Source organism: Acomys minous (genome assembly GCF_964271855.1).
Source record: "Acomys minous genome assembly, chromosome: 14".
Classification (NCBI taxonomy): Eukaryota; Metazoa; Chordata; class Mammalia; order Rodentia; family Muridae; genus Acomys; species Acomys minous.
Window position 1 is genome coordinate 32,099,723 of NC_140496.1, and position 13,044 is coordinate 32,112,766.

At 51.0% G+C, this 13,044-nt stretch overlaps 1 protein-coding gene across 3 annotated transcripts in view; it reads right to left on the reverse strand.

Moving 5' to 3' along the window:
- The window catches only part of SLC12A3 (solute carrier family 12 member 3), a 35,899-nt gene that overhangs the window by 7,754 nt on the left and 15,101 nt on the right, over positions 1-13,044 (reverse strand). For 2 of the 3 annotated variants that reach the window (XM_084757462.1, XM_084757461.1), the window contains exons 16-23: positions 12,880-12,991; positions 12,339-12,479; positions 10,296-10,402; positions 9,033-9,115; positions 6,442-6,546; positions 4,905-5,016; positions 1,543-1,629; positions 819-954 (exon numbers count right to left, since the gene is read on the reverse strand). In XM_084757462.1, the coding sequence (XP_084613588.1) occupies positions 819-954; positions 1,543-1,629; positions 4,905-5,016; positions 6,442-6,546; positions 9,033-9,115; positions 10,296-10,402; positions 12,339-12,479; positions 12,880-12,991 (883 nt within the window). The remainder of the gene's footprint in view (positions 1-818; positions 955-1,542; positions 1,630-4,904; positions 5,017-6,441; positions 6,547-9,032; positions 9,116-10,295; positions 10,403-12,338; positions 12,480-12,879; positions 12,992-13,044) is intronic. The other variant, XM_084757463.1, reaches the window with a different exon arrangement.

A 13,044-nucleotide genomic window follows, 5' to 3' on the forward strand; every position in this document is an offset into this window, starting at 1 on the left:
CTTCCCCCACTGGCCGACTTTGAGAGGGCTTTGTTTAGGCACCTGCTTATTTAGTACTTTCCCAAGAGCCAGCTAGTGCCCTGCTGGGAAAATCTCCACAGCCCCATGGTGTATGGGGCTGGCTGGGGGACACACCTTAACCTAAGGCTGTCTCTGAGTCCCTCAGAAATGAGGTCAACTCCTGGGACCTGAGAGTGCATAGACACTCAATGTAGAGAAAGGAACTCAAGGCCGGTGAGTTAACCCAGTCTGGGACTCTCACTGTCTCACTGTGGACATCTTGGATGGCCAGTTCTTTGTTGTGAGAGCTGCCCTGTCCCTTGGAGGACATTTAGCAGGTGGCCCTGGCCTCTATGGAATATGTAGCAGCTGTATCACACATCCTTTGAGTTGTGAACTCCAAAAATATTTCTTAGACAGTTGACAAATGTCCCCACCTGGGAGAGGGTAGCAAATGGCCCCCACAGATGTGGAGTCCTGAGAGGAGAAGTGAGGTCTGCCCCTGGGTCCCTGGCCCTTCCATTTTTATTCACTTCACCTAAAAAAAAATGCCACTGCAGCCAATGCCAAAAGAGCCTCCTGCCTGCCATATACACAGCTCTGGAAGGACCCCAACCCCCCAGTAGCCAGCACCACTTACAAATCAGGGGGGCCAGGCAGTCTCCCCACCAAGGAGACTCTACCCTTTCATGTGGCCCCAAGGACATCTTAGATGTGGGGAAGGGAAAACAGGGTAGGGCCAAGTGGGGTTCAGAAGCTCATGATGGGGACGCGTGCTGGGACCCTTATACCCTGGCAAGCCCTTGCCTCTCTTGCACCTTAATTCTGTTCTTGTTAATCTCCTCGTCTGAGATCTTCCAGGGACAGTCCCTCCTCATCTCAGCGACGGTGGCCTCATCTTTGAAGCCGTCATTGAGGCGGAAGGGTGCAATCATGTCCTCAAACCTCTTGATGCTAGGAAGGGATATACAAGCGAGGCTGGGTGACATGGCCTTAGAGGAAGCTCAAGGGGCACCACCCACAAGGACATTCTCCTCGGGCCGAATCCATGCAACTTTGTCATTTACGCTGAGTGGCTCACACGACATCGGCCCTTGACACTTAGGTCTGACATCCAGCAGACGTTTGTGCTCTGTCCTCTGACCCGGGCCCTCCCCGCCTGGCCCCACTCAGCCAGTAGGGTCACATGCTGCTACCCTTCCATCAGCAAGACAGACTGGACCCCCTCCTCATGGAACTCCTGATCAGCTGGGTGGTAACAAGCAAATAAACAGAGATAGGCAGGCGCTTCAGGAAGCTATACCCTGAGCCCTGCAACAAGGAATAAGAGGTGGGGAAGGCCTCTCTGCTAGCTGAAGGAAGTGAGCCCTCTCGGAGCTGGAGCCAGTTGTATGCACAACAAGGCTGAAGGCGCACGGTGTGTCTGGCCCATGTGACAAGCAGCACAGGAGCCAGTGGGGCTGGAAGAAGGGAGCAGCAAGGAGAGGGATCCACAGGGCCAGGGCTGACCCTTCTGGCTGGGACTCCCAACATGGAACTCACTGCTCAGCCTGAGGCTTCTGGTTGATGTCGGGAAGGACGTGAACTTCATGAAATCCCAGTCTGAACTTGCTCAACAGAGAAATGATCCTGGAAGACAGACGCATGATTTTTGTTTGTTTGTTTTGTTTTGTTTTTTGATACAGGGTCTCTCTGGGTTAGCCTTGGCTGTCTTGGACACGCTTTGTAGACCAGGCTGGCCTCAAACTCACAGTGATCCGCCTGCCTCTACCTCCCGAGTGCTGGGATTAAAGGCGTGTGCCACCATGCCCAGCTTATGATTTTTTTTTTAAAGTATCCACTCATTCTGTTTACTAAGTGCCTGCTGAGTGTGTGGCAATGAACATAACAGATGTGGCTAACACTGCGTGGAGGGAGTAGGGAGTGTGGGGAGGGCTGAGGGAGGTGGGGTGGGGTAGGAGGGGTGGGGGAGGGGGCAAGGTGGCCAGACAGTGAGAAATATGGGTGGGGTAAGTCAGAGAGTAGCAAGCAATGTGGAAAAAATATTTGACCAGAATGTCCCAAGTGTCTGCTGGCTGACTCTAAACAAGTGTCAGCTGGCCAGGGTGGAGCCTAGGATGCTGCTAGGCCTGGGAAGGTCAAAGTAAAGGGGACGGGGAGCGAAGAGGGAAACTGAAGAGAGTTGATACAGACAAAGGCAACACGCCAGAGTTAAGAAGAAGCCGGGGCGTGGTGGCGCACGCCTTTAATCCCAGCATTCAGGAGGCAGAGGCAGGTGGTTCTCTGTGAGTTCGAGGCCAGCCTGGTCTACAAAGTGAGTCCAGAACAGCCAAGGCTACAGAGAGAAACCCTATCCCAAAAAACCAACAAAACAAAACAAAATAACTCCCCCACCCCACCCTTCAAAAAGAAAACAACTAAGGAGAAAACAGTTCTAAACAGTATGGGCTACCCTGTGTGGGTGCTGGGACTCCAACTCGGATACTGTATAAAAGCAGCAAGTACTATAAACTGCTGAACCATTGCTCCAGCCCCCTCAAGCCTGCTAGGCCTTTGTTTTGTTGGTTGGTTTAGTTTAGTTTTGTTGCTTTATGTTTTGTTTTTGTTTTTCGAGACAAGGTTTCTCTGTGTAGCCCTGGCTGTCCTGGAACTCGCTCTGTAGACCAGATTGGCCTTGAACTCACAGAGATCTGCCGGCCTCTGCTTCTTAAGGGCTGGTACTAAAGGTGAGCACCGCCATTGGCCGGCTTGGGTTTGTTTGGTTGTTTATTTGTTTGTTTGTTTGTTTTGAGACCCAGTGTCATGTAGCTCACTCACTGTGTAGCTGAGGATGACCTTGACTCTCTTCTGCCTTTCCTTCCACAGCTCTAAGCACCGCACTCTGTGTGCATTGCTGAGTGTTACAACCCAGGCCTTCACGCACCCTCACCATGCATAACCAGCTGCGCTACATTCCTAGAAGTAGGATTTTAAAAGCAGAGTTGTGGCAGCCTTATCTTAACATGCGTCAGGGGCCCCGGCAGGCCTGGGGCCATAGTGACAGCAGATGACGTGACCCGCTAAGCGGCAGTTGGGACAGAAGGGTTTTTATAACCACTGTCAAGAGGACATGCTGTTAACAGAGGCAGCCACCTCAGGCTAAGGCAACCTCATGGAACCCAGCTGCCACCCAGAGCTGAGGTAGGAAGCAGAGACTGCGCAGAGCCTTCTGGTCTGTTTACTCTTTAAAGGTCCTGAAAGCAGCCAGGCAGTGGTGGCGCATGCCTTTAATCCCAGCACTTGGAAGGCAGAGGCAGGCAGATCGCTTTGAATTCGAGACCAGCCTGGTCTACAAAGTGAGTCCAGGACAGTCAAGGCTATACAGAGAAAACTTTGTCTCGAAAAACCAAAAAAAAAAAAAAAAAAAAAAAGGGTCCTGAGAGCCAGGTGCTTGACATGACCCTTGGCCTTGCCAAAGAAGGCCTTTTTAGTGATAGAGTTCTCACAGGATACAGGGGGCTGAGGGAGACGGCAGGGCAATACACTGGGCCTCCCTGAACTCACAGGGTGACTAGAAGAAGAAAGAACAGGGGTGGAATCCTGGTGCAGGAAGAGTGGTCCAGGCCAGGGGTCACCTCTTATCCTGTCCTCAGGGCATCATGGCCTTATTGCTACAGCCTGCCCCAGGCTCCTCTCTGTGAACAAACTGGCCCCACTGTCTGAGCAGCTCTCATCTATGGCTTTTAATCTTACTTCCCTTTGCCTGGGAGTCACCATTTCCTCACTCCTCCCCTACAACTCACGCCAACTTGATACCTCCGTGGCCACACCTCTCCGTGTACCTTCTCTGTGTTTATTTAAGGCAAGTCATATTCTGTCTTGGTAGTGTGATTTGCATACAGTTTACCCCATGAACTTAGGTTAAAATTTAATGCCCAATGTTAAGTGAGTGAGATCACGGAAACAGAAACCTGTTCTGGTGTTTATGGGCAGAGCGTTTGGGACAGGTTTAGGACTGGACCCACATTGTTGAGGTAGATTCCCATGGTTGAACTGAACTTTGGTGACTTCATATGAAAAGGGGGAGCACACACATGCACACCCCCACCAGCATCTTGCCATGGGGTACCCTGTGTCACTATCACCTTAGGTGTCTGCCAGCAAGAAGGGCATCACCAGATACGGCATTTAGACTGAACCTCCAGAACCATAAGCAAAAAGAAATGTCTTTTTTTTTTTTTTTTTAAATGAGACAGACTACCTCAGGCCTTTGTTATAGTCATTTTTAAAAGGCTTAGTAAGGCACAGTTCAGAAGCAAATTTTATCTCCTAATTAAAACTGAAAACAGCACTTGTTGCCAGAAAGAGGCTACAAATTCTGGCCAGATGGCATTGCCTATCAAGCCGAGGAGCCAGGCCTGCTCTGCTTACTTAGACCATGCAACTGAGCTCAAGAAGAGGCCAGCTGTGTGCCAAGATCTCCTGCCAAACCAGCCAGAGACCTGAGGGGGATTAAAAGTCGCCCCTCACCGAGAGAATTAACACGACTTTCCCATCATTAGCTACCACATCTCGAGGCCACTCAAGCTGCCTCACGTCTCCCCTGAGCCTTCACGCCTGCTCTGGGGACATTCTAATCTTGCTTCACTTACCTCTGTCCTGCCTTTCTGTGAGTCTGTCCTTGAGGAGTCTCGTGATTTCAGAGCACTTACCACCTGTTCCTATTGGAGCAAACGCCAGGGCACCTGGGTCTCCTTAAGGTGAGCCAGGAAGCCAACACTTTGGAGAGAGCCCCAGCCACTGTTGCTGTGGGCTGGAGAGAGCTGGGCTGGGCTTTGGGACAATCTCAGGGACACCTGGGGACAGAGGTGGAGGGTACAAGGACAGGGAGTATGGCCAGTGCAGTCCCTGTGGTTCCAACTTACGCCTTTCTCTCTTCGTCCATCCGGTTGATTTGGCCCCCAACAAACACGCGGATCTTGCACTTGCCCCATCTTTTCTTGCGGTGCAGGAGATAGGGGATGAGGAGGGTGAGGCCTGTCAGGGAGGATCCCCGGGAGCCAAGAGGAACAGACTAAGGATAGAGCCCCTGTGTCTTTCCACCCCACATGGCCACAGCAACCCCTCCCCTCTCTGGACCTTAGCTCCTCACCTGTGGAGGAGCTCACCAGACTAAACCCACTGGCCCAGGTGCTTGGTGGGCTGTGGTTTATTTGGCTAATGTAGGAGTTTGGCTCTTGATTTTTCAGTATTATTGCTATTTGGCCTGTTTGAGACACGGTTTTATTATGTAGCTGAGGCTGGCTTTGAACTCTTGATCCTTCTGCCTCTACCTCCCAAGTGCTGGCATTGTAGGTATGTGATGCCACGCCCAGCCATTGAAGTGGTTTTAAACAGGCAAGGTGGCACTGAGTACTTGGCACAAGAGGTGGGGCGGGTGATTGCATGGAAACATCAGGCTGGTCTTCATTTATTTCTGAAAACTGAACATCTGGCCGTTAGTAGGAGCTATGCCTCTTTGTCATCACTCTGTAAAAGGCCAAGGCCCAGCTACCACATGATCGTGAATGTGTGCTCCCCTGTGACTCAGTTTCCTTATTTGCAGAGAAAGAGACTGCATTAGGTTGGCCCACAAGAGTACTTGCTGCCAGGCATAGATTGATATGTCCCAGCCTGCATAGGGGTCATTAATGCACTCCACAGTTACGCTAGGATAGGCACAGGGGAATTAGCTCCAGGGCCTGACCTCAGATGCTCACACCTGCAGGTGCCAGGTACCTTCTACAGAGTGGTGTAAGGTCTGTGTGGAACCTACACATGGCCTGCAAATCCCTCAGGTCGTCTCCTATCATTGTGCCAAGAGCATGTACCAGGGACACTGCTCCTGGGTTTTATCGTGGAGGAAATGGTGACAGGAAGATCAGTGTACGCGTGTTTGATCAGACATGATTTTCCTTTTTGGTATTTTGGTCTACAGAAGAACAGGGCTGACATGGAACCCTCAGACACAGAGGGTTGATGTGTTCAACTGGGGCAGGGCTGTGGTCTTTTTCTGACTCTATCAAAGGTAGAACCATTAAAGCTGAGAGTTGTGTTTTTAAAACCAGGACAGGGCCGGGTATGGTCACATAGGCCTTTAATCCCAGCACTCGGGAGGCAGAGGCAGGCAGATTGCTGTGAGTTCCAGGCCAGCCTGGTCTACAAAGCAAGTCCAGGACAGCCACGGCTACACAAGAGAAACCCTGTCTTGAAAAGAAAAAAACAAAGCAAAACAAAACACACACACACACAAACACAAACCAAACAACAACAAACAACCAGAACAGGCTAAGTCCTCTGTCCACTTGGCTGGCTTCTGGGTCCCACCAGAGGCTTCAGCAAGTATAACCCAGAAGGGCAGGCCAGGAGATGCAGAGACCCTGAGGCCAGAAAACCCCAGGGATGGGTCTGAGGGGACCTGACCTCCATCATCAAACAGCCAGTAGATGTCGATGGTCTTCTTGCCTTGCTCTGACTGGAAGATGGTACTGGCTTGTTCCTCTTCCTGTACCAATGCCTCGGGTGCTGCTGTAGAAGAGGCAGGTCAGAGCAGAGCAGAGCCAGCAGGCTCACTGCCAGGACCCAGCTGAAAACAGCCAGCTTTCCCAGAGAGATGGGCTGGCCATTGCCACCAAGGTGGGCATGCTGCAGGCCTGGACAGACGCAGCTAATGCCCCTCCCATGCTTCTTATAGTGCTGTGTGAGCCCCTCCTCCTGGCTCCCAGCTCCTCTCTCCCTGGATGCTGATGGGTACTGGGGGACTCACTATTGGTTGCGAGTACACTCTTCCATCATCTGCAGCATCCCTGTTCAGATAAAACCTGCCTTCTTTGTGCACCTCTGTGCAGGATATTTGATTATGATATAGAGAGAACCTAATTGTTAGCAAACTACAAGAGCTCAAAAGGATGTCAGATGCAGCTAGGTGTGCCGCCGTGAAGAGACACAGCTTGGGTGTGCCTGTGAAGGCCTCCTTAGGTAAGAAAGCTAAAGCAGGGCAAGTTCCTGCCTATTTTAAGGCAAGTTGCTTGGGAGAAGTCTTGTGGTCTTTGCTCTGTGACCCAAAGCTAAGTTAGCTGGGTGGCCTCGAGCTACCCCCCACCATAAAGGTGAAATGGTTTGGCCCCTACTGGCTTGGCTTAGAATGCCCCCATCATAATGGCAACATGGTTAAACCTGCCAAGGGTATATATAGGAGGAGGTAGAGACTTCTTTTCTAACAGTTGGACCTTTGAGAGCACTCTTTCTCTTTTGGCTTGGAAGAGCCTTCATGGAAGAAGCTCTGGGTAAGAGATGCGGATCCCCCCTCTGGGCTTGCAGGAACAACAGGGAAGTGGCTGGCAGGACACAGGTAAAACAGTATCTAGGAAAGAGAGCTAAGGAGCCTGTTGGGTTTGGAGGAGCTGGAGAGAAAAGTGGACTGGCTAGGTAAAAGGACACAAATAGAGATTTCTAAAGAGCTAGAAGTTTAGTTGTAGACTCAGGCTTGTAAGTAGATACTTTGTATATAGTGCAGAAAAGAAAGTTACCTTGCTAGCAGGTTTTTGAGCTTGCAGGTTCTACCTCAGTTTATGCCTCCCATGTCTTTATTGGTACAAATATTAGAATAATATAGAATAATTTTAAAAGATAAATGTTATACACCTCTTCCTCCCCTCAAATGCAGCAAGGCATCCCCATCTCCCAAGTGTCCCTGAAAGAAGGCAACAGCATGCTGCTCCTCTCTGAGGGGGGTGGGTGGGTGGGACTTACAAGGAGTGGGACTTGGGCCCACAGCCCTAAATTTGTTACTGGGCCTATCGTTTTCAACAGGAACCCAAAACCTACAGCAACCCAGACACAGCTATTAAGATACCACTGGCACAAGCAAAGCCATTTACTCTTTGCCAAGTTCCTTAAAGACCTGACACTAGCATCCCCACAGGACAGGAATACCCTGCTCTTCTGAGCGGCTCGGGAGGAAGGCTGACTCTTGCACACACTGATGGCCTAGGCCTTGCTGCCCTCTCCTTGGTCAAACATGAGATGAAGTGCAAAAAGAAGGGGGGCAGCTGGGCTGCAGGCACTCCTGCCTGGGCAGCATGCTGGGCTCCTCACCTCCTGAGGTTCCCCTAACTCTAAAAGAAAATCCCCTGTCTCTCCTGCTGCTTGCTGACCTCTGCTCTGGCTCCTGCCCTGGGCTCCAGCAAGTCAGCTGTTTTGACTTCCTCTTGCTCTTTTCCCAGCTCCGCCCTCCACTGCAACAGACAGGCCTTGTCCTCAGAGTGGCCTCTGAGCATCCATCTCAGGACACTCTCATGTCTCAGGTGACTTGTGTGCCCACCACAATGCTGAACATCCACTTTGTCACCCAGAGTCTCAGCACCCTCGTGGGTGGGTGGAGGCTTTGTTCCCTGCCCAGAGCAGTCATACTAGCTTGGTGGCTCACTCTGTCACAGTGGCTGCATAAATATTGTCTAGATGCTATGGACAGGCATGTCCTTGATCCCTGGTGACAATACCCCAGCCTGCAAGGAGCAGAGTCCTGTGAGTCTTGACTTCCCTTCATCTGTCCCACAGCTGACTATCGCTAATTCAGAGTCTTCATAAGTCAGGTTCAACTTCCAAATGCTGCAAAACATGTTCCTATTTTGAGCCCCTAGGACAGACTTGAGATGCAATGGTCCAGCATCCGAGCGAGGCCTATCAGTATTTTCTTTGGTGTTTCTGGGTGGGCAGGCTCTTTTGCCTGCCCTCTGCCCTCTGCCCTCTGCCTCTCTCAGATCCTCTTTACCCACCTGGCTCTCAGAGCCCCAGCGGTGACTTGGGGAATCCTAGTTCCCTTTCTGCCCCTAGCTGGACCTTGACTCACTTCCCCTTTCTAGGCCCCATTTTCATTTGTAAACCATTAAATCCTGGCTATCTATCCAGCCCATGGCTTTTTCTTTTTCTTTTTTTTTCCCCTCTCTTCCTTCCACTGTTTAGAAAAGTCGTTGGTTTCCCACAGGGGCTGATTAGCTGCGGCGGGTACTCACCATGCGTCTGCATCACCTCAGAGACGTTGAGCCCTTCGTGCATCCTCATGATACACACGCCATAGTTGAAGTCAAAGGCATCACTGGAAAGAAGATGTGGGGGTCAAGCTGCTGGCCCTGGGACCTGCTTCCCAGGAGACCTGATGTCTAACATTGGTCTGTGGGCCTCAGTTTCCCCATATGTATAGCAAACAGGCAGGATTGGAGAGTCATCTCCAGCACTCCTGGGGAGAGCAAATTGGGTCCTGTTTCATGTCATGGTCATTCCTCGTCAGTTGACCTTGTCAACCTCTCTGCCCGAGGTAGTGGAGGCTTGGTGACTCTAACAGCTTTACACAGAAAAACCTGTCCTGGGGTGGGGGGCAGCTTCCTCATGGTCAGACAGTAAGGGACTGAGTGGCTGGGACTAGGATTATATGGCTGGGACTCTAAGCCTATGTACCGACAGGTGTGCACATAGGAATGGCCTCCTCTGCGTGACAGGTTAGCTATAAAGGTTGTCTGGAGCACTTCGGACCCAAGGGTATATTTACTGACTGACTGACAATACCGAGGCCTCTCTGAAGGTCTGACCCATTGGGCTAAGCTTGGCTCTCCTTCAATTCCATGTCTTTGCACTTGTTTTGGACACTGGAGCAGCAGGGAGCCTAGGGGTCAGAGTTTCTACCCCATGTCATAATTGTGTTAGAAGCGGCTAAGGGTGCCAGCTGAGTCACACAGTGAGTTAATAGCAGACTGGGACTAGGTTCCAGGGCCTCAAGGCCCAACCTTGTTTTTTCATGGTCCGTCCCTCTGTGTGTCACAGCAGGGCAAAAGCAATCCAGAGAGGCACTCCCTGCACTGGCAAAGGGAAAGAGGCGCTGGAATGCTGAAGCCCTCGGGGACAGTCCTCAGGTCTAGCTCCCGCCTCTGCTCCATGGCCCACCTCAGAGCTGTGAGCCAGGCTATGGTGGATCTTCAAGGACTATCAGTTAACAACCACCTTTCTCCACTACTCTGAACAGCTGAAAGTTCTGCCTTCTGAGGGGCACAATTGGCCAGGGCTTTCGCCAGCTTGCCAAGTCCCCACTGCTCCCCACACCTGGCCCACTCCACTCCTGTGTATTACCTGCCAGGTCCCCCACTGACTTCACAGTCTGTGAAGGGCAAGGTGAGACACCCACTGTTAGTTCTCGGGTGTCTACACTGCCTCTGTTCCACTGCCCCCAGCCCCCAGTGGCCCCAAAGCAAGGGCTCACAGGCTGCACCTGCGGTGTCACTCACTGCAGGATGCCAATGTAGTCTTCCACTGTGGCCGGGTGGGCAGACTGCCAATTCTTCTTGAATCCAACCACCAGAATGTTGGGCTTCATTCTTCCTAACCCGGAGGCCTGTGGGGGTGGGGGGGTGGGGTGGGGGGAGGGGAGTTAAGTCAGCAGGTGGTCTGGCAAGCAGGCCCTGGCATCAGCAGGGGCTCTGTCCTGTGACAAATGACCAGGGGCAGCTCGTGCTCATCCCAGCCACGCCTCCCACCCATGTTTCAAGGAGCTGAGGGTTCTGTCTATCCAGAAAGCATTAGAGGACTCTTGAGTCACTTAGTCTATGTATTCTATATGTTTTCTCTCTCTCTCTCTCTCTCTCTCTCTCTCTGTCCCCATCTTCTTCCTCTCTCATATCCTGACAAGCTCTTCTCTCTTTCTTCCTCTTCCTCCCTCCCTCTCTCTATCCATCCATCCATCTTTCTCTTTCCCCCTGTCTCTCCATCTCTTTCCTCCTTTCTGTATCAAGATTCTTTAAAACATTTGGGGTGAAATCAATATAGTAAATTGACCAGTTTAGAGTGGGGCATGATGGCTCATGCCTTTATCCCCAACACTTGAGAGGCAGAGACAGGCAGACTTCTGTGCGTTAGAGGCCAGCCTGAAAGTCTACATGGGTAGTTACAGTTTGCCAGGGCCACACTGTGAGACCCTGTCTTCAAAAGAAATTAATCATTTAAAAGTATATAATTCAAAACAAATACATGCAAATTCACACATCTGTCTATCATCTATTCTATATTTATCTATCATCTCTCTATTATTTATTTATCTATCTATCATCTATTCATCTATCTATCTATCTATATCTAACAAGCTGGGCATGGTATACACGCTCAAGGGTGGAGCACTTGCCTAGCACTTCCTGTACTTGAACCCCAAGTACCATCCCCACCCCTCACCCCCACCCCCCAAAGCTAAGACAGGAAGACTTCGCATGATCCCAGGGGTAGGGGTGGTGGGAGAATCTGGGGGCATACCAGGCAACATAATGAGGCAGAAGCTAGCACAGTGGTTACTTGTCTAAAACAAAACAAAACAAAAAACAAGCCGACAAAACAACCAAAACCCCAAGTGTTCATTTCACTACGTCATCATTTCCACCTACTTCTAAAATGCTTTCAAAAAACACATTTTTTTTTCAAGTTGAGAAACAGTTAAAACCACTGAAAAGGATTCTCAGATGTTTCACATTAAAGGATGGAGCAGGGAGTTTACTGCTCAGTGGGACATCTGTTAATCTGAGTGACGGCTGTACACCACTGTCCGGTGTCCGGTGTGCATACAGATGTCACTTTTTGGTTTTCACGTTACTAAATCTAAATTATATCTGAAAAAATAAAAAGGGGGGAAGGGTTCAAGTCACACAGCTAACTAGAGGCAGGATTGCAAGGCGCAGCCCACTTAGACTGTACAGTGAGTTCAAGGTCAGCCCAGACAGTTTAGTGATATTCAGTCTCAAACACTTTTTGGATCTTTTGTTTGTTTGTTTTTTGAAACAGGGTTTCTCTGTGTAACCTTGGCTGTCCTAGACTCTCTTTGTAGACCAGGCTGGCCTCGAACTCACAGAGATCCACTTGCCTCTGCCTCCTGAGCGCTGGGATTATAGGCACGTGCATGCAAGCCCGCCAACCCCCCCCCCCTTTTTTTAAGTGAAAAAGGATCTGTGGGTATAGATCAATGGTAGAGCTTTTCTCTAACATGCACTAAGGCCCTAAGCCCATTACCAATACTGAAAAAACAAAACAAAACAAAACCAAAAACTAAAAGTAAACTAAATTTAGCTAAACTAAACTAAAACAGAAACAGGATCTGGGTAAAGCCAAGCAGTCCCCACAAGATCCCAGGGGTGCTAGGCACTCTTGAACCAGCACAGCTTGAGAGAAGCAAGTGGCGGACACCCCACCCCACCCCCACCTGCAGCCACTGATGCTTAAACTAGACCAGGGCTTTCTGCCTTGCGAGCTGCCTCGCTGAATAAGGCCTGTAGGAAGCCTGGCCAGGACACCTGCATGAGAATCTGGACCCCACTGCGGAGATCCTCAGCAATGACATCTGAGTAGAAGGCCTTGATCTTCCTCTTGTTCAGCCACTTGGTGTGCCCGCTGGCGATGAGCCGGAGCTCGGGCACTCTCTGCTTGCGGGGTCCCTGTGTGTGAGGGACACTGTGTGTGAGGGACACTGTGGGTGAGGGACAGGTGCTATCAAGGCCATCCTCACCGTCCAGCCTGTCTCAGCCCTTCTCCTGTCCTAGGGGTTCCCCCCCCCAGACCTAGAGGTGCTCTTGATTAGAGCAGAGGAAGGAAAGAAAAAGGGGGAGGGAAGCTAGACGTTGTGGTATTTGAGTGCTAGAAGTAGGGTCAGCCTCAGCTACACCACGAACTTGAGCTAGCCTGGGCTTCATGCGACCATGTTCTGAAAGAGGGACCTGGGCCAGACTGCTAGCTCCACTTCCCCTGCCCCTTCTATGCCTATATAGACACTGCATCCAGGTACCCCTCACCTCCCCAGGGTACAGGTGTCCCTCCCAAAGCCCCAGGAGCACTCACAATGAGCACGTGGCCACAGATCAGCAGGCTCAGGTTCTGAGTAAATGTGCTTACAAAGTCCACCAGGGCTGGACGGAAGTTGGGGGGCCCTGTAAGCACCAGGCACTGGGGGCTAGAAGGAGGAACACAGCACACGAGGTGTCAGGAGAGAACTCTCCAGGCCTT